The sequence below is a fragment of the Saccopteryx bilineata genome, chromosome 2 (assembly GCF_036850765.1).
Source record: "Saccopteryx bilineata isolate mSacBil1 chromosome 2, mSacBil1_pri_phased_curated, whole genome shotgun sequence".
Taxonomy (NCBI): Eukaryota; Metazoa; Chordata; class Mammalia; order Chiroptera; family Emballonuridae; genus Saccopteryx; species Saccopteryx bilineata.
The window spans coordinates 369,343,200-369,364,696 of record NC_089491.1 but is presented as its reverse complement, the minus strand read 5'-3'; the positions used below and the strand labels follow the sequence as shown (position 1 = coordinate 369,364,696).

Below are 21,497 nucleotides of genomic sequence, written 5' to 3'. Positions count from 1 at the left end.
CTAATGCAAAGACAATAGCATCTTCAGATATCATTTGGCTCATAAGAAGTTACAAAAGACATCTAATTACAACAGACACTCCTGTGATTTCATTTAACTATGACAGACTCCCAGGTAGTTTAATATTATACTGCAAGAAAGAAGCTCAAAGCTTGACATTCAATTTTTAACTGAAGTACCAATAAACTCTGGAAATTCTAAACCTAAGAAGGAAGAAAAGAGAAACATATTCCATCTTATTCATTTCTTACTCAGCTTGGTTCAAACCTGAGCCTAAAATGTAGAAAATGGAAGAACTGGACTTCCCTGAGTTTCCTAAGTCACAGAATGTTAGTTTTACATTAATTTTATCACCCAACTTTCAGGGAAGCTGTTTGCAGAACAAACTATCATTTTGTTTCCTTGGGAGTTGAAACTGTTAAGACACCTACAAACAGTTCTCACCTTACCACTAGCTTAGTCATCACCGGAATGTGTTACACTTTCCTTGTACAGCTGTATCTCCTTCCCCTGCCGCTTTCTATTATTACTTTGTAAGTGTACCCTGAGGCTGAGCAAGAGAAGTATACCAGAACGGTTATCAATCATTTAAACTGTTCCTCATTGAGACCCCCTTCTTTGTCATTCGGCCTCTTCTAAACTTACTGTGTTTTCTTTATTTTAAAAAAGTACAATGATTATGGTAAACGTTTAGCGTTTAAAAAAACATTTTAAAAACGGAATTTATTGGGGTGACATTGGTTAATAAAATTATATAGGTTTCAGGTGTACAATTCTATGATACATCATCTGTATACTGTACTGTGTGCTAGTCAAGTCTCCTCAATCACCACTTATCCCCCTTTACCCTCTAGCTACCTCCCCTCATTCCCTCTTTCCCTCCCATAATCACCAGTGCTGTCTCAAAATTTTTTAAAAGTCAAAGTCTAGTGAAGCATCCAAGAATGTGTGGCAGTAAACGCCGCAAACAGAAGACGACTATGAAAACAAACAGCACGAATAAACTCTTTGGGTTGAAAGAATTTGGAAGTTCCAGTTGCTTTGCCTCTGGCTTAACCTACAGCCTTTCTCAAACCAGATCGTTCCCGCTAAATCCAAAATGAAAAAATGCCGGGCTCAGATCGACTGCTACTTGCTTCCCCCCTCTTCCACGACATCCGGTCAGTTCTGGAGGTTTTTCTTCCCTCAAGTGGCAGGAATCCCAGTTATTTCCGCAGGCGGTTAAGATTCTAGGGATTCATCCCTCCATTATGGGGTGAGCTAAAAGTGTCTTTCAACCTCAAACTACGGACGACGGGCGAGGTTGCCCCTTAACGGGCAAACCATTGAGGGAATCCCTGTTCCCTCGCGCTGGCTGGACGCGTCCCAGGCTCTCCGTGAACGACGCCCCGCCGCCAAGGATGGTTCCCCCCTTGGCCTCCAGCCTCTGCCGGCCACACCCCTGGCCTCTGGCCTTCCTAACCACCCAGCCTCGAACGTATCTACAGGCCCGTGCTCCCCAGCTCCCAGCCGCCAAAGCCGAGGGTTCCCTCACCCGCCACCGCGGTACAGTCCCTTTCTCCAATCCTCTTCCTCACAACGGTCACACCCGACGGCTCACTCCATCCTCAACGGTCACGCTCTTAGTATTTCCTCTCCTACGCCCGTTTCCAGCCCAACCTTGGGTCCCCCACCTCCGGAGCATCAATGAGGGACACACCCCAAAGTTAGCTGCCTTGAACTCACCGAAGGCTAGGGCGGGGGCGGCGGCAGCAGCCAGAGAGCACGGCCCGAGTGGTGGTGTAATGGTTTCCTGCACGTCACGACTCCTTTTCCAGGTCTAAGCCACTGCGCAAAACCCACTTTGCCAGGGACAAAGATGGTGGACAGGAAACTCTAACGTCAGAGAACCTCGCCGCGCTACGTCATCCGGGCGCGCGGGAGAAGCAAAAGGGCAGCGATCTCCGTCGCCTTGGACGTGCAGATTTTTTTGCTTGGTTGGGAGAAGACTAGCTACCGGCGTCTCGAATAATGTGTCTATCCGAAGGGCTATTAAACAAGCTGACATTCTCCGAATTTGTTTCCTCACACAGGAGTTCTCTAAAATACTTGCTCAAGTATTCTTTTCCTTTTTTAAAGAGAACTCACATAATTTCAGTTCAAGAGTGTGGACAAGGATGATCCAGCCCAGGATTATACACGGACATTGGGACTAGAGGGGAGTGGTACAAGGAAAAAGGTGGAGATGACATCAGATCTGAATTCAAATCCCTGCCTTGAATGTGACTTGGGAAGTTACCTAAGGTCTCCTCAACCTTAGTCTTCTGATATGCGAAATGAAGTCTCAAGTGATTTATATCTCTCTTGGGTTTGTGAAGCTTAACCGGGATACTGTACATTCTGCACCTAGCATGTAATAGGTGTGCTTACACAAAACTAAGTTCCTTTTGTTAACCACACCAGGAAATCTGTACCTTCCCCTCAATTTTGCTGTGAATCTAAAACAAATGCTCTAAAATAAAGTCTTTTTTAAAACGTGAAAAGTGAGAAAGCCAGGGGGCAGAAGTTGAGGAAACCAAAATTCAAAAGGAACAAAGGAGTAATGAGAGGTAGAAGGAAAAGGCAGTTACAAAGTTTCAGGGTGCTTTTAGAGTTCCATGACAGGAGGAACCATATTAATCTGTTCACTCTTCTATTTCTGAGGCCTAGACCCCCTCCGCAAAATTTGCTGAATGAATTAATGTAAAAGTGATTGGTGAATAATATCAATTGCAGTAGAGATAAAGAAGAAGGGCTGAAAAGTGTCCAAGGATTTAGTAACAGAAAGGTCTTTGATGGCATTGCTGAGAACATCAGTAGAGATGTGAAGGCAAAAGCCACAATACAGAAGCTTGAGGATGAATTGAGAATTTCAGAAAGAAATCAGTAGTTACAGATAATTCCATAAGAAATTCTCTGCTGGATACAGGATGGTATTTGAGGGAGAAAGAAAGTAGCAAGATATATTTTTTATTTATTGATTGATTTTTGAGAGAGGAGAAAGGCAGAGGGAAGGGGAGCAGGAAGCATCAACTTGTAGTTGCTTCTCCTATGTGCCTTGACCAGGCAAGCCCAGGGATTCGAACTGGGAACCTCAGCATTCCAGGTTGATGACTTATCCACTGCACCACCACAGGTAAAAAAAAAAGTTCTGTACTCACACATTTTCTCTACACTATATCTATAGCAATAATTGCATGGGTTCAATTATCTTTCCTATCCATATTATTCCAATACCTCTGTCTCTGACCCTTACCTATTTTCCAAATTTCATCACCAAATTGCTAACCACACTGATGGGTAATTCTATAATTATGGCCCACCCAAATTAAGCAAATCAAGGGAATGAGGGTTAGGAGAGGGTTGAAAAACCTGCTTCAAGGTACAACTCCCAGCAGAGAGAGGTAGATTTTGACAAGAAGATACCACCAGAAAATCTTAAAGAACTTTGAGTCCGTCCTATCTCTTCCTTATTCAAAAACTTTTAACAGCTCCTCATGCCTTCCCCCACTTTTCCTCATCTGCTTTTTCTTTAGTTTTCTCATATATAAAATGGGGAAAATAGTAATTTCCAATCATAATATTGTTACAAGGATAAAATGAATTAGTATATGTAAAGCACTTAAAACTATACCTGCATATATAATATGGACTATTTCAATAAATTACACTGAATTGCTCCAGCAAGAATCCTGGGGGTCACTGATTTTTCTTTCTGTCTGAAATGACACATCCAATCCATCTCCTAGTTTTTAATCCTACCTTCAAAATACATCTCAAATTGGCCCTGGTTGGTTGGCTCAGCATGTGGAAGTCCTGGGTTCAATTCCCAGTCAGGACGCACAGATGTGACTATCTGCTTCTCCACCCCTCCCCCTGCTGCTTTCTCTTTCTCTCTCTCTCTCTCTCTCCCTCTCTCCACCTCCCACAGCCATGGCTCCACTGATTCAAGACCATGTCAAACCCAGGCACTGAGGATGGCTCCCTGGAGCCTCGGCCTTGGGTGTTAAAAATAGCTCCATTGAGAGCATGGCCCCAGATGGGGGTTTCTGAGTGGATCCCAGTCGGGGTGCATGTGGGAGTCTATCTGTCTCCCCTCCTCTCACTTAAATTTTAAAAAATCTCAAATTTATCCAGTCCTCTCTATTCCACCTCATTAATCCAAGCCACCACCACTGCCTCCCTAGACTATTAGAAACCTCACCTCTCCTGCCAACCATTATCCATACAGCAGCCAGCTTTTTGTTTCTTAAACTTTTTAAGCATAACAAACATTCAATAGGGTGCACACATCATGCATGTAGAGTTTGATGAATTTCCAGAAGGTAAACATAACCACAAACCCATTACAAGGTCATCTTAAAAATCTAAACCTGATCATGACTCTGGTGGGTAAATCCTTCAATGGCTTCCATTGCACCTGGACTGACTAAAATTCAGGTTCCTTCCCATGTTGGCTCCTTCCTGCATGGCTTGGCCTCTGTCTACCTAACATTTTAACTTTTCGGCTCTGGCCAGGTAGTTCAGCTGGTTAGAGCATCTTCCCAATACGCCATGGTTGTAAGTTTGATCCCTGGTCAGTACACATACAAGAAACAACCAATGAATGCATAAATAAGTGAAACAAATTGATGTTTCTCTCTCTCCTTTCCTCTCTCTCTCTCTTTAAAACCAATTTTTAAAAGTGCTCAACTCTTTTCAATACACTTTCTACTATTCCTTTCTGTAACGCTATGGTTAAAAGAAACAGAACAATTTCCTCCTCAAATATACTTCATGCTGCTCCTTTAGCCTGGAAAGCCCTATCACTACTATGACTTCCCTGAAAACATACTTACCATTTAAAAAAAGATTTTATTTTTTGATTCTACAGAGGGCAGGGTGTAGTGAGAAGTATCAACTCATAATTGTTTCACTTCAGTTGTTCACTGATTCCTTGTCATATGTGCCTTGACCAGGGCAAGCTCAGGGTTTCAAACCAGGGACCTCAGAATTCCAGGTCGATGCTCTGTCCACTGCACCACTATAGGCCAGGCATACTCACCTTTCGAAGTCCACCTAATCCACAATATTTTCTCAGTAGATACCTGCTATATTGAGGTTCAAGAGGTACCAGGTTTCATCATTATACAGTGTGTCCGTAAAGTCATAATGCACTTTTGACCAGTCACAGGAAAGCAACAAAAGATGATAGAAATGTGAAATCACCAAATAAAAGGAAAACCCTCCCAGTTTCTGTAGGATGATGTGGCAGCATGTGCGCATGCACAGATGATGACATAACACCATGTATACAGCAGAGCAGCCCACGGCCATGCCAGTCGAGATGTGGATGGTACAGAGGAAAGTTCAGTGTGTTCTGTGGCTTGCTAAATTTGAATCCGTGACCAAAGTGCAACGTGAATATCGGCGCGTTTATAAGAAAGCGCCACCACATAGGAATAACATTACTTGGTGGGATAAGCAGTTGAAGGAAACCGGCAGTTTGGTGGAGAAACCCCATTCTGGTAGGCCATCAGTCAGTGACGAGTCTGTAGAGGCTATACGGGATAGCTACCTAAGGAGCCCTAAAAAATCTGTGCATGAGCCCACATCGAACTGCACTGAATAGGTATGAAACTGGGAGAGTTTTCCTTTTATTTGGTGCAGATTTCACATTTCTATCGTCTTTTGTTGCTTTCCTGTGTCTGATCAAAAGTGCACCATGACTTTACGAACACACTGTATTAGAAAGCAACTGGCAGCCTGACCTGTGGTGGCGCAGTGGATAAAGCGTTGACCTGGAAATGCTGAGGTCGCCGGTTTGAAACCCTGGGCTTGCCTGGTCAAGGCACATATGGGAGTGGATGCTTCCAGCTCCTCCCCCCTTCTCTCTCTCTCTGTCTCTCCTCTCTCTCTGTTTCTCCCTCTCCTCTCTAAAATGAATAAATAAAAAATAAAAAAAAGAAAGCAACTGGCAGAGAAAAGCTGAGCTAAAATACAGAATATGGCAAAAGTAGGTTTACCGTTGTTCATATGGAAAATAATACAATAATTAGTGACAACCCAAGAATGAAATCTGTGTTTTCACTCACAATTGTAAATTTATTTTTGCCCCACCCTGTACGAAGTTAGAAATGTTATTCCCTTTGTTTGGTTACATAGGACTTTTGTTTAACCTAGTTTGAACTGCCTTATTTCTCCCAGCCAGTAGTAACCTCTTCCACTAAACTCACACCACACAAACCTATCTGATGGCTCTTAATACCTTTTACTATAAGTGCAATCACTTTTTGTGTCTTATCTATTAAACTATAATCCTGAGAGTGGGATTTGTGATGAGGTGTTTGTGGGGCTAATAACTGACGTTATTTTTTATTACCTTTCCTTTTTCTTATGTAATAACTTGTTTACTTTTGGAGTATCCTCAAAGGACTAGTAAATAAGATATTCTGCCCTCTTCTGACTGAGTAAAAGGGTGGAGTGGAAATCTGAACCAAGGTAAATCAAAAGGTAATCTGAATCATAAATAAAGTGACAGAAATTTGTTGAAGCTCATCATTTCCAACGTTGCTTGGGTGAGACTTGGCTAATTCTTGCTATAGACATGCAACAGGATTGTGTAGTTCTATTCCTTCAGAGCTGGCTTTCTTTATTTTGTTAGATACTCCATAGACTTCTAACAATTTCTTTAGTTTAAATTAGCCTGTTTCTGTTGCTTTTAACCAAAGAACCACAACTGATAGAAATGTTTGACTAATTTTCCACTTATTTTAGTTGATGCTGTTACTCAACTTTGTCTTTTTGCTGTTCCCTTAAGAAAGGCCTACATATAACAGCTACCATTCATTAAACACCTAACATGTACCAGGTACTTTATGGATACAATATGTCTAGTCCTTAAACTCTGTAAGGGAAAAGTCTTTATCAATATGACTTTCTCTAGCAGGCAGTTTGGTAGAGTAAAAAACACTTTTCAGAGCTATAATTAAGGTTAACCTGCAATATACCACTTCTTCCCCATTCTAACAACTAAACCCAAACCTTCTCTTTGAGGGTTCTCATTATGCAAACTAATTATCTATCTTTGTATCTTCAAGGTCCTCTGGGCAGTGAATACTACCTTCTATTTCTAGCTCTTCTGCCCAGGGGTGAGGGCGTTCTGGAGCGAGAAGACAGGTTGAACTTTTAACTCTTACTTAAATCCAATAAACCTGTTAGCAACTCAAACGAGGCAAAGTTGCAAACGACATAAAGGCACTTTGTAAACCATCAGGTAAATTACACCAACTTTGGTATACAACGAAAAGTACCTTTTCTGTCAAGCCTCCCCAGTTCATGCCAGGTGGAACTCATGATTCCTTCGTTTTAGCACTGTATTGGCACAGCTGATATGACACACCTTCCCGTGTAAGAAAATAGGAACCATTTTCCTCTACTGTAGCAAGTGCCTAGAGTTATGTATGAATGTAACCAAACGTTTAAGACAGGTAAGCTACCAGCTTTGACGAACTGTAATCGTCCCAAGTTTTGAGGAACCGCAGAAACCTTTTTCATTTAAATCATATTTCTTTATAATTAGAAGAAATACAGCTAAGCCTTCTGTGTTCAGCTACATTGCTAAATAACCTTTCCCGGAGGCAGAGAATATAAATTCATCACCACCCCTGCCCTACGACCACTAAGAGCCTTTCCATCTCCACATTCCCTTTACTACTCCGCCCCTAACTCGGCCGCCGGCACCAAACATCTTGTCGAAAAGACCTCTGCAGAGACTCAGAGTTGTGGTTTCCTACCGAGAGCGGTGCAAAACACACCAAGTAAATGAGCGAATAATTCCTCTCCAAGTGCCCTTTTTTACTACAGCGGAGACGAAAACGGAAGTGCCAGTGGGGGGAGGGGTCATAGAGTTTTCTAGTTCCGGCTTTGGGGCCGCGCTGCGGAGCTAGAGCGCCTGTCCTCCGCCGCGATTTCCAAGCATTGGCGGCTTCTATTTCCGGGTGCGACTTCTGTCATAAAGCTGAGACCTCCCTTCAAACGTGGCGTCGTGGGTCCTTTGCGCCTCGGCTGGGGTCAGCGTGCAAGGACGGGCACGGACGGGGGTACTTAACAGCTAACTGGAACCGCTCCTCGCGTACCGGGCCCTCACTGGCACCTCTGAGCCTTCAGAACTGGCTGTGTTTTGAGCCCTCACGATTGGAAACCCCTGATTCGCAGCCTCTAGCAACTGAGAGGACAGCGCTCCTTAGCCCATACCTGACCCTATAGTCACGCTCTGCCCTGTACGGTGCAGCATCTGACAAGTCGCCACTTCCTACACACCACTTCCACCCGCGTCTGCGTTCACTTCGCTCTTAACCTCCTAGTGACCCTGTGCCTTCTGCCTCCAGAAGTGGTCTTTCCCCTCAGTTCCCGTAAAAATTGAGTTAGGAGTTTCAGATATCTTGTAGAAAGATTACTTCTAAGACTGAGCACCCATTTAATACCTCAAACAAATTCATGCTTACCAGAGAGTTCGTGGATAAAGTGAAACCCAGTGCACACAGAAAACTATGGCTGAGCACGGGGCTCACATCACAACTGCTTCTGTGGTGGATGACCAGCCATCCATCTTTGAGGTGGTAGCCCAGGACAGTTTAATGACAGCAGTGAGACCTGCCCTTCAGCATGTGGTCAAGGTAAGGTGTTAATTCTTTAAATGGTTTTAGGGACGACTGGGTAAAAACCAAACCAGTAATTTGAGTTTATTTTGTAACCTAGGTTTGAAAATGACTAATTAGCATATAATTCATGATTTAACAGTTATCGAGTCCCTGTTATGTGTATAGCCCTGTAATGAATACCCTGAACTTTAGAAAGGATAGGTAGACCTCTCCAAAAAGTGACTCGTGTAATCTCAAAGTGTAGAATTTAGAGGGGAGAAAAAGGAAATGTAAATATAAGGCATAGTAGCTGTGAAATGGGGTGAATTTCATATATTAATTTACTTGGCTTTAGGTTCTTGCAGAATCAAATCCTGCCCACTGTGGCTTCTTTTGGAGGTGGTTTGATGAGATCTTCACCCTGCTAGATCTTCTGCTCCAGCAGCATTATCTGTCTAAAACCAGTGCCTCATTTTCTGAAAACTTCTATGGCTTAAAACGGATTGTAATGGGGGACACACATAAGCTTCAGAGACTGGCCAGTGCTGGTCTTCCAAAGCAGCAGCTTTGGAAGTCAATTATGTTCCTGGTTCTTCTTCCCTATCTGAAAGTGAAGCTGGAGAAGCTGGTTTCTAGCCTAAGAGAAGAGGATGAATATTCTATCCATCCCCCTTCTTCCCGCTGGAAACAGTTTTACAGAGCCTTCCTGGCGGCCTATCCATTTGTTAACATGGCCTGGGAGGGCTGGTTTCTTGTACAACAACTTCGATACATCCTAGGAAAAGCTCAGCATCACTCACCACTACTAAGTCTGGCTGGAGTTCGGCTAGGTCGACTTACAGTTCAGGATATACAAGCCCTGGAGCAGAAAGCAGCTGAAGCCACCATGATGCAGCAGCCAGCCAGGAGGTAAGGCCTTAATGTTTCCCCCAAATCCTTAACTAACCAATTCCAAAATCTTACTTTAATTTTATGAAATCACCTCATTCAGTCCATATTGTGGTAGTTCATAAAAACTATATAAAAATTCTATGTTCATAAAACAAGGATTGCCATCTTGTTAACTTACCTCATCATAAATGCTACATTTTTGTGTATACTTGCTAAGGCCAGGCGGAGCTAGGTATCTCAATCCTCATCACAACTCAATGAAATAAATTCATTAACGCCACTTAACAGTTGAGGAAACTAAGCCCTAAAAGGTAAGTACCTTGCCAAGGCCACATAGCTAGAAGGTGGCAGAGCTAAGATTCAAGCCAGATCAACACAATTCTCAAGACTGCTCTTAACCATGATACTATAATGCTTCTAGTTAGTGTTTGTGTTCTCCTAAAAGTTCAAATATATGTTCCTCAGTACTGTTAAGTGACTTGTATAGTCTTACACACACACACAAAGGTCTATATCAGCAACATCTCACTAATTTCTCAAAACATAAATCTTAGCTGTTACACTTCTAAAATACTGGTGAGTCATAAAGAGGGAATCATTCAGACTACAACCTTAAGGAGACAAGGATAATCTAGCAGCTGTTCAATCCCCAAACTGAATTGGTAACTGATGCAAAGTGTAAGAGCTACATTTATATTAGTCACTCTGCGATTATACTTACATAGTTTCTCAATTTGCCTCCTTGTTCTATTCTCCAACAGTGTTAGTGAGAAGATAAAGTCAACTCTGAAAAAAGCTGTAGGTGGTGTTGCCTTATCCCTCTCTACTGGCCTTTCTGTGGGTGTATTCTTCCTACAGTTCCTTGAGTGGTGGTACTCATCTGAAAATCAAGAAACCATCAAATCATTGACTGCCCTGCCTACTCCACCACCACCTGTACACCTCGACTACAATTCCGATTCTCCCCTGTTACCCAAAATGAAGACTGTGTGCCCACTGTGTCGTAAAACCAGGGTGAATGATACTGTTCTTGCCACCTCTGGCTATGTGTTTTGTTATCGCTGTGCATTTCATTATGTGAGGAGTCACCAAGCTTGTCCCATCACAGGTTATCCAACAGAAATACAACATCTAATTAAACTGTACTCCCCTGAGAACTGAAAGGGATTAGCATCTTCTCTTGCAACAAAATTATTGCACTGTAAGGCCATAGGGCTGGTTTCAGCATGGTACACCGCATTGTTTGATACTATTTAGCCTCAATTCATAATTATGTGATTAAACAAATATGGATTTCTTTAAAAGGAAATACCCATTGATCTTTATTTTTAAGAGGAAGAGAGAGGGACAAGCAGATAGGAAGGGAGATGTGAAGCATCAACTCATTGTTGTGGCACCTTAGTTGTTCATTGATTGCTTTCTCATGTGTGCCTTGACTGGGGGGCTCCAGCCAAGCCAGTGACCCCTTGCTCAAGTCAGCGACCATGGGTTCATGTCTATGATCCCATGCTCAAACCGGTAACCTCAGGGTTTTGAACCTGGGTCCTCAGCATTCCAGGCCAATGCTCTATCCACTACGCCACTGCCTGATTAGGCTTGATCCTGCTTTCTAGACCCCAACTTTCTAGACCCCAACTTAAAGAGTTGATCAAGCTGGTAAGGGTAAGAGAATCGGGATTAACAGGACTAAGGGTCAGTGTAAAAGTGTATAAAAGAGCATAATCAGTACAGCTTTTCTTAAAGAACAAAGAGTTATGAAAGGCCTTTATTTTTTTTTTTAAGAAAGTGCTTATCTGCATATGAGGAAGAGGTTTTATCAGTTTGCAAACAATGTGAAAAGTGGGCTTGATCTGTAAAGAAACATTTTCAAAAAACAAAAGCTACTTCTATATACAATGACCCATTTGTTAAGTAACATCTGCTGTAGTTTTTCAACTTTTAAAAACACCAAGGCCAACACAGCTGGTGTAAACAGACACCTAGACCTACAAAATGAGAAAGGTCAACTCTTCTGAGGAACACGGTAGGTAGAAAGATTCGTTTACGAGCCATACATGTCTTTCTTAGGAAACTGGTTAAGGGAAAATAGGCGTTGAGTGTTTATATATAGAGAGTAGTCTTAAGATTTCAGTGTGAAAGATAATAAGCAATGAAGAGATGAAGTAAAATACTGATCTAACTATGTATAAAGAAAGGATCTTTTAATCTCTGCTTGCTGTTATGAATTTGCTAAATTGGCAAGAATTATTGTGGCTATTACTAAAGTTTCTATGAAACACTTAAGTAAATTTTTAAGAATAAATGTTTTTGGCAAAAAACTGTTCCATGTTGTCATGATTATGTGGAAACTTAAAGATTATTTGAGGTGTTTAAAGTAAACTTTTCATTCAGACTACCTTTCACTTTTGGGGATATTTCTATATTAGCTTTTTTGCTAATTCAGTACTTGGGGAAAAAATCCTCTACTCTAATAGCAAGAATTCAGCCTTATTTGAAATAACTTGTATTATAAATACAATACTACAAAAACACAGCCTTGGCCGGGGCTCATTGGCCCAGTGTATGTATGTCCTGGGTTAAAGTGGACGCCCTGGGTTCAATTCCTGGTCAAGGCACACAGGAGAAGCAACCATCTGTTTCTCACCTCTTCCCTCTCCCCCTTCTCTCCCTTTCCTCTCCCATAGCCGGTAGTTCCACTGGTTCCAGCATTGGTGCCAGGCACTGAGGATAGCTTGTTTGTCCAAGCATCTGCCTCAGGTGCTAAAAATAGTTCAGGTGATTAGAACATCAGTCATCAGCCCCAAACAGGGGATGCTGGGTGGATCCCAGTCAGGGCACATGCATGACTGTCTCACTGTCTCCCCTCTTCTCAATTAAAAAGAGAGAGAGAGAGAGAAATACTACCAAAATACTTAAGTTGCCTATGTAGAAAAAGTCATGCCTGGATTGGCAGGTTGGTGAAAAAACATGGGTTGAAAAGAAAAAATCATGACTAGATGAGGAAAGATGAAAGTAATTTGTAAGTGCCTCTGCTGAGATAAGTGTTTTCCAAATATTTTAACACATTTTTGGCAATTCGAAGTACGTACGTACATTCTCTAACAGCACAAAGGTGATAACAATAAATTCTGAAATGGAACATTCTATGGATTTTGTTTTGTTTTTGTTTTTAACAGAGACAGAGAGAGGGATAGATAGGGACAAACAGGAACAGAGAGAATGAGAAGCATCAATCATGAATGAGAAGCATCAATCATCAGTTTTTCCTTGCGACACCTTAGTTGTTCATTGATTGCTCTGTGCCTTGACCGTGGGCCTTCAGCAGACCGAGTAACCCCTTGCTCGAGCCGGCGCTCAAGCTGGCGACCTTGGGGTCTCGAACCTGGGTCCTCCGCATCCCAGTCTGACACTATCCACTGCGCCACCACCTGGTCAGGTGGAACATTCAATGGATTTTTTAAAATTAACACTTTTATGTATCATAAGTATATTGAAAACTTGCAAAAATTCTTGTTAAACAACAAGGTTTTACCAAAGCAAATACCGCAGTTAATTTTAAGAAACATTTTTAATATAGTAAGTCAACAAGGAACTGAACCAGATTCAGGATTGAAATAACGTAGTACTCCATGAAGCTATCAGAGCCAGATCTTTCACCTCAGTCTAAGAAGGAAAACATAAAAGTATCATCAGTAAAATTCAAAGGAATATCAAAGAAACACTCACATACTTAATAAATCCAGCATTCAAAGAGACTAGAATGTAACAATGTGGGAAAACCACAACTACAATCAGCTCAGAGAGAAGATTAAGTGATCATACCCTGGTCAAAGCCAACACTGAAGCAATGGCAGTACCAGGTCAGACTAGACTTCACTCATCATCGCATCATTGCAATTCACCTCCTCATATTATCTAAGAGAGTATATTCACTTCCCAAAAAACTTAGGTTTACCTATGAAAAAAATAAAGGTTTCTTTTTATATAAGTTTAAGCTGCAACCATGGGCTTCCAATAAATATTTTATCTTCCACTATACTTTGGTTTTAAAAAAAATTTTTTTTTTAATTAGCCCAAACACCATTCATGATAAAATCTCAGGGATGCCTATGAAGAAATTTATAGTCGACTGTAGTTCTAAAGCAAAAGCTTTAGAAAAGATTTTCTACTAAATTCCTTTCTAAAGTAAACTCCGGTTCATTTAATATATGTTTTGATTTACAATTCTGCTGCACACAAAGATAAAAGGTAATCATAAATTTTTTATACCAGAATCTTGTATCTTAAGAGTCCAAGACCCAGAGAGGCCATTATTTGCCAAAGGTCTATAGCAAATTAACAGCAGGATTGTAAAGAGAACTGAGGTCTGATTCCAGATTTATATATTTCCACTATCGGCTAAATATAAGGTTTAATTACATTTTCCTCCAGGGCATGAGCAAGATAAAGGAAGCAAGGTAAAGCCTGGGTAATTCACAACCTGAATGATTAATTTCTGAATGAAATTGCTGACTGCATTGATTTATTCTAAATGGCACCTGGTGATATACAAATGCTGACATGGAAAAGTACTAGGATCACAATACCTTCCCAGCCTTTCAGCATGGTATTGTCAGTATCTAAAAATTCTGGAGACACCATGTTTCCTTCAGCCATCTGTAAATGCCAATAGGTTGATAGCCCATAAAACTGACAATTGTTGGTCTTGCGTTTGCCATTTAGCAGCTGAGCTCCATAAAGAGGGGGAAACTAACAAAGGGCCTGCTTTACAGGGGTTATGCTTGGCCTTCATCTTATCACACAAGCACACTTTTCTAATTTTCTTCCTTAGTACACTTTGCTCCATCTGAAATGCCTTCCCGACCCCTTTCAATCTGGAAAACTAATTATGGTTTATTGAGGGAAGCCTAACTATATTTTGAAAACCTTACTCAAACGTCACCTGCTCTGTTAAGTGGTTCCTAGCCCCCTCTGTCAGCCCCTCCTCTGACTCCCACAGCACGTTTTCCCACTGCAGCACGCATCACACGCTAATTATTCACGTCCCCCACCTCCCAGTCTGTCCCATCACAGTTCCTAAAGAATCAGGACTGTGTCTTCCTGGCCTCTGCATCCATTACACTCAGAATGGGGCAGAGGAGGAGACTCAATGAATGAGCGTTTAACTCAGTGCACGGCCTTCCCTACTAAATCCTAAAATCCTAGAATCCAAAAGCATCAGCACAATTTATAAAACCAACTTACCTCCAACGTTTCATGTAGGTAAGGACCACTGATTGCTCAAGCATCTCTAAACCCTCCTTCCTCAGCTTCTACCTCAGGACGCTCGGCAGGGCGCCCTGCGCAGGACAACCCGTGCTTACACACAGTGGACCATCAAAAATAAATAATATGGTCCAAGCCTTACCAATTTCAAGAAAGACTGAGAAAAGCCGTCTTTGCAGGGAAACACGATTAAGGCCGGAGCCAGGGCTCACACCAATAACCAAGGCCGGAGTCCTAAGCCCTCTTTCGGAACTCCTAAACTAAAGCTCCTACACCCTACTTTCAGGAGGCTTGCCCAGGCCTGGGATGGAGCCGATTCCCACCCTTACGGTCCCTAGGAAATCGGTTCCCCTCAGCCTCGAGGCCCCGGCGGCGTTCCACGACTCAGTGCGGCTTTCCCGGAACAACCAATCCCGCGGCGGCCACGGGGTCACGTGGGTCGCAGCTAGCCGCTGGGCTGGTGCAAGGAGCAGCCAATCGGAGGGCGGGGCGAATGTCATGGGTGGAGCGGGCGGCAGGGCGGGACCTCCTTTTCCATCGCTTCTTTTAGGGTTAGGGCTGTCGTTTTTGTAGCCTTAGAGCAGTTGCCGCCCTCCCTCGGACCTCAGGACTACTGTTATCCCGAGTGGTTTTTGTCAGTGCCTTGTTTCACAACTGGAAAAGGGCATCTGGGGCAGTTGTGCGTTTAGGGGAAGAAGTATTGATGAGTGATCCAATATTGTTTATTGCACTTGTCCGATTCTCGCGTAAGGGCTAGGGGTTGTGATGAACTTAAGATGAATGTGTCCCTCTCCGTCCGGGGGGGCGGGGGGACTGATTGGCTAGTCTTGCTCTTGGAGGCTTCCTGAATAAGCAAGAGGTGCCACAAGAAAAGTGCAGCTAAATATCAAAGAAGTATGAGGAGATCAGGAAAGGCCTCCTGGAAGAGGTGGCACTTGATCTGCGTATTGAATGACGAGTAGGGTTTGAGAATTAGGAGATTCTGGGAAAGGGAATAATTTAATTACTGAATTAAACGAGAAAACAAGGGAGAGGTGACTAAATTTAGGTAAAGTTGAAACGTGTAGTGTTCCTCAAAAATTGAGTTAGAGCCTGACCTGTGGTGGCGCAGTGGATAAAGCGTCGACCTGGAAATGCTGAGGTTGCCGGTTCGAAACCCTGGGCTTGCCTGGTCAAGGCACATATGGGAGTTGATGCTTCTAGCTCCTCCCCCCTTCTCTCTCCCTCTGTCTCTCTCTCCTCTCTGTCTCTCCTCTCTAAAATGAATAAATAAAATTAAAAAAAAAAAAAAATATATATATATATATATATATATATATATATATATATATATATATATATATATATATATTGAGTTAGAAACTTAATAGAGATGTCCTCCAGCATAGAAACAAACCATCAAAGGCCCTGGCTGGTTGGCTCAACAGTAGAGCCTCAGCCGGTCGAGTGGAAGTCCCAGATTCGATTCCGGCCAGGGCACACAGGAGAAGCGCCCATTTGCTTCCCCATCCTTCCCTTCTCTTTTCTCTCTGGCTCTCTCTTCCCCTTCCGCAACCAAAGCTCCATTGGTGCAAAGTTGGCCCTGGTGCTAAGGATGGCTCCATGGCCCCAGCCTCAGGCGCTAAAACAGCTCTGACTGCAACAGAGCAAGGCTGGGGATGGGGGAAAGCGTCGCTCCCTGGTGGGCATGCTAGGTGGATCCCCTTTGGGCGCTTGTGGGAGTCTGTCTCTCCGCCTCCTCCCTTCTCACTTCAGAAAAATAAAATTTTAAAAACAAAACACACACACACACACACACACACACACACACAGTCTGGGTCAAAACCCAAAACCCAGACTTACTGAGTCAGATATTCTGGCTTTGGAGCCCAGTCATGCATATGTGTGTTTTTTGTTTCTTTAAAGATTGTATTTATTGCCCTGGCTGGATAGTTCTGTTGATTGGAGCATCATCCCAATATACAAAGGTTGTCGGTTTGATCCCAAGTCAGGGCACATACAGGAATAGATCGATGTTTCTGTCTCTCTAAAATTAAATTCTTTTTTTTTTTTTTTTTTTTTGCATTTTTCTGAAGCTGGAAACGGGAAGGCAGTCAGACAGACTCCCACATGTGCCCGACCGGGATCCACTCAGCATGCCCACCAGGAGGTGATGCTCTGCCCCTCTGGGGCGTCACTCTGTTGCATCCAGAGCCATTCTAGCGTCTGAGGCAGAGGCCACGGAGCCATCCTCAGCGCCCGGGCCATCTTTGCTCCAATGGAGCCTCAGCTGCGGGAGGGGAAGAGAGAGACAGAGAGGAAGGAGAGGGGAGGTGTGGAGAAGCAGATGGACGCCTCTCCTGTGTGCCCTGGCCGGGAATCGAACCCGGGACTCCTGCACGCCACTGAGCCAACCGGCCAGGGCCCTAAAATTAAATTTAAAAAAATTTAATTGTATTTATTGATTTTAGAGGAGAGAGAGAAAATGTGTGTCTGAGGGGTGGGGGACGGGGTAAGAACAGGAAGAATCAACTCATAGTTGTTTCTCATATGTGCCTTGACTGGGCAGGCTCAGAGTTTCAAACCAGCGACCTCAACATTCCAGGTTGACATTTTGTCTACTGTGCCACCACAGGTCAGGCCAGTTGAGTGCACTGTTCATATATATTTCTTCAGAGTGGCACTTGAGAGTAGTGATCATGGTTATGACTATATTTGTAAGCATTATACTCAGTTTTCCCATATGTAAAAAAGGAGTAACAGTACCAACTTCACAGAGCTGTTAGATGAATTGATTGACAACAATGCCTATACATAAAATGCAGGCTGATGTTATTGTATATGTTGTATTACATTGAGTTGTTTGATATATGCTTATCCTCTATAGATTGTAAACAGGACATGTATCATTATTCTAACTAACAGAAAGGATACAGGGCAGAATGATAGTAAATTGTAATCAGGTAGACAGGGGTTCAAATCAAAGCTCTGCTACTTACTAGGTGTGTAACCCCAATCTTTACTTCCCTGAAATCAGTTTCTTAATTTATAAGATGGTAAAAATAATGTATGTCTTATTACAACCTGTTACGAGGACAACACGAGGTAATTATAGTTGCCCATCTGGTACAACCAAGATTATTTACCCAGCAAAGGTATCATTTATAATCGAAGGACAGATTAAGAGCTTACAAAACAAGAAAAGCTAAAGGAGTTCATCACCACCAAACCAGTATTACAAGGAATGTTAAAGAGTTGTCTTTAAGCAGAAGAAGAAAATAATAATAATAATAAATGGCCATAAAATAATGAAATCTTGCCATTTGCAACAGCATGTATGAACAGAGGGAATTATGCCAAGTGAAATAAGTCAGAGGAAGATAAATACCATATGATTTCAGCCATGTGTGGAATCTAAAGAACAGTATAAACGAACAAACAAAACAGAAACACTCATCGATACAAGCAACAACCTGATGACTGTCAGTGGGGAGGAGGATTGGGGGACTGAGCACATAAGGTAAAGTTATGAAATAGTCATGGGAATGTAAAGTACAACATAGGAAATATAGTCAATAATAGTGTAATAATTATGTATGCTGCCAGTTGGGTACTGAAAATACCAGAGGGAACACTTTGTAAAGTATATGACTGTCTAACCACTATGGTATACCTGAAACCAATACAAAATAATATTGAATGTAATTGGAAAAAAATTAAACTGCAGATTTCAGTGTGGACATTCAGAAATGATTTGTAATTAGGCTTTTGAGAGTTGCTTCTCTCCTCACCCATAAATCTGGTTTGAAGTTTATGAATAGTTAAGGAAGCCTCTAGGAACATTTGCTTATTATCACCACACCATGCCTCCTTTCTTTTTTTTTAGAACCTTTTGGAATACCACAATTTGTTCAAAAATTCTTATGTTGGACATATGAGTTGTTTCTAATATTGTTTTGGGGTTGGCAATACAAATAAAGTTTTATGACCATTCATCTATATCTATCTATCTATATATATATAATTTTATTTTTTTTTAAGTTGCACATCCTGCCCTGGCTTGTTGGCTCAGTGGTAGAACATCAGTCCAGCATGTAGATGTCCCAGGTTCAATGCCCATCAGGGTACACAGGAGAAGTGACCATCTGCTTCTCCTCCCTTCCCCTTCCTCTTCTCTCTCTCTCTTTTTCTCTCTCTTCCCCTCTTGTATCCATGGCTCAATTGGTTCAAGTGAATTGGTCATTGGCACTGAGGCTGGCTTTCTGGAGCCTCCAACTCAGGCCCTAAAAATAGCTGGGTTGCTGAGCAACATCCCTAGATGGGCAGAGCATTCCCAGTAGGGGGATTGCTGGCTGAATCCCAGTCGGGGCATATGCAGAAGTCTATCTCTATGTCTCCCCTCCTCTCATTAAAAAAAAAAAAGATTTCATATCCAGCCCAAAGAAGACAGTCACTAAATGACAGTTTTTATTTTGACATATGGCCCCAGAGCATAGCACCAGGTTTCTAGAACAGTAAGTGCTTATTAATTGATTATTAAATGAAAAGCTGACATATATGCCAGGCAACATTCAAAGCTCTCACAAGAACTGCATGGAGAAGGCACTATCATTATCTCCAACACACAGAAGGAATATGAGGCTTAGATTAGTTTAAACAATATCTCAAAACTATAAAGTGTTTGAGCTATGGTTTCAACACCTTTGAAAGTTAGGAGACTTATCCAGAGTTAGGTAGTGTGGCATGTGGCATGGTAGAATTTGCATTATTGTTCTTGGTCACTATATTCTCTGTAGTCTCCGAATTATCTCTGTGAATGAATTGAGGTTGATATTTGTCAGTTTGCACCTAGTGAGCACAAAGGTTGTGCTGTAACTATGTCTGCTGATAAACTGAAATTCTTAGTTAATAAATATATCTTAAATAAATTGGGGGATCCAGTTTTTTGCCAGTTGTCAACAGAATGGCCAGATCACTTTCCCAAAACCTAGGAAAAAGCACTGTCCAGGCTAAGTTACATTGTACCGTGGACATTTGCTTTGAGGGAACAGAACCAGATGTGAGATCCTCCCTAGTGTGATAACCTAACTATATATATATATATATATATATATATATATATATATATATATATATATATATATTTGTATATATATAAACTATATATAACTATATATATGTATATATATAAACTATATATAACTATATATATAGCTATATATAAATAGCTATTTATAGCCAGGGGACTTAACTAAGGAACTCTGAGAAGGGAAGAGAAACTCTCTTTGCTCATCTTTCACATTATCCCTCCTCCTCCTGGTATGGTTCCTTATAATTCATTGAAGAAGTGTAAGAAGGAAACAATCTGCTTCCTGGTTCCCTGCCCGAATAATGTTCTTCCTGTTGACCTGGAAGAAAAAGGGGAGATACTTAGAGATTTCTGATTTGGAAGACTCAAAAAATTGAAAGGCTGAATCCAAAATTTAAAAGGCAGTGAAAAGAGTAGGAATATTTGTGTTAAACAAATCCAGCTTTGAACTCCAGCGCTTCCATTTACTGGCCATCCAATCTCAATTTCTTTTCAGTGTTAAAGTTCCCAGCATGGTCCTTTGTACCCACATGCACATGTCCAGTAAATGATGGGCATTTTTATCTTTCTTTAAGTCATTTAATATCAGAGGAATTTGAAAGTGAGAATGAAGCTGGGAATTAAGGTCAGTGGTAGAACTAAAGGTGAGACTGGATTTGGAAGTGAATTAATGAAAATAGGTTAAAGTTGAAGCTGAGGGCATGCTTTTGGAGTTAATGGTGTTGCTGTGCCAATTACACATTACAGTATCCATTCTACCTCCTATCCTGAAACTCTATTTAGCCACCATGTACAAAGGGTAATGCCAGCAAAGCAGAACTTCATAGAAAGAGTCATCTCAGTTAATTTAAATAAATAAAAACTTAAGGATCTCCAGAAACCCATTTAGGAATATCATTTTGCCCTGGCCAGATAGCTTAGTTGATTAGAGCATCATCACCACAAGTGAAGGCTGTGGGTTCAATCCCCAGTCTGGGCACACACAAGAATCAACTAATGGCCTGACCAGGCGGTTGCGCAGTGGATAGAGCGTCGGACTGGGATGCAGAGGACCCAAGTTTGAGATTCCGAGGTCACCAGCTTGAGTGCGGGCTCATCTGGTTTGAGCGAAGCTCACCAGCTTGGACCCAAGGTTGTTGGCTTCAGCAGGGGGTTACTCGGTCTGCTGAAGGCCCACGGTCAAGGCACATATGAGAAAGCAATCAATGAACAACTAAGGTGTCACAACAAAAAACTGATGATGCTTCTCATCTCTCTCTGTTCCTGTCTGTCTGTCCCTATCTATACCTCTCTCTGTCTATTAAAAAAGAAGAAGAAGAATCAACTAATGAATGCATAAATAAGTGGAACAACAAAATCGATGGTTTATTTATTTTTCTCTCTCTCTCTAAGTTTCTCTCCAGATAGATAATCCAGGATAATCTTCCCACCCCAAAATTCTCACTTAATCACATCTGCAAAGGCCCTTTTTACTTATAAAGTAACATTAACAGATTAGTAGCAATAATAAGTGGTGGCCATTATAGCCTACTTTAAAAAGCTTTATCTAATTTAACCAGCATTTCCAAATGAGATAACTGTCTCTCATTTGTTTATTTATTTTTTAAATATAAAACAATTCATGTTCATTGTAG

At 41.8% G+C, this 21,497-nt stretch overlaps 2 protein-coding genes, 1 long non-coding RNA gene and 1 other non-coding gene across 9 annotated transcripts in view; 1 reads left to right on the top strand and 3 right to left on the bottom strand.

The window, feature by feature from the left end:
- Positions 1-1,848, bottom strand: part of AP2B1 (adaptor related protein complex 2 subunit beta 1) — a 125,484-nt gene extending 123,636 nt beyond the window's left edge. For 4 of the 6 annotated variants that reach the window (XM_066263362.1, XM_066263366.1, XM_066263364.1 and 1 more), the window contains exon 1: positions 1,726-1,848. The gene's annotated coding sequence lies outside the window, so the exon portion shown is untranslated. Of the gene's footprint in view, positions 1-1,534; positions 1,692-1,725 lie in introns of those variants that run through there. The other 2 variants (XM_066263365.1, XM_066263363.1) reach the window with 2 other exon arrangements.
- Positions 1,849-7,944: 6,096 nt separating this feature from the next.
- On the top strand, positions 7,945-13,066 carry PEX12 (peroxisomal biogenesis factor 12). Its single transcript, XM_066263368.1, has 3 exons — positions 7,945-8,675; positions 8,995-9,548; positions 10,292-13,066. The coding sequence occupies exons 1-3, from the start codon at positions 8,550-8,552 to the stop codon at positions 10,689-10,691; spliced, it is 1,080 nt and encodes a 359-aa protein (XP_066119465.1). The 5' UTR covers positions 7,945-8,549; the 3' UTR covers positions 10,692-13,066.
- Positions 13,067-13,079: 13 nt separating this feature from the next.
- Positions 13,080-15,195, bottom strand: LOC136326848 (uncharacterized). Its single transcript, XR_010729529.1, has 2 exons — positions 14,775-15,195; positions 13,080-13,193 (listed from the first exon to the last, which is right to left on the bottom strand). It is a non-coding gene; the product is annotated as an uncharacterized lncRNA (long non-coding RNA).
- On the bottom strand, positions 13,323-13,419 carry LOC136327458 (Z30 small nucleolar RNA). Its single transcript, XR_010729671.1, has one exon. It is a non-coding gene; the product is annotated as a Z30 small nucleolar RNA (small nucleolar RNA).
- Positions 15,196-21,497: the final 6,302 nt, after the last annotated feature.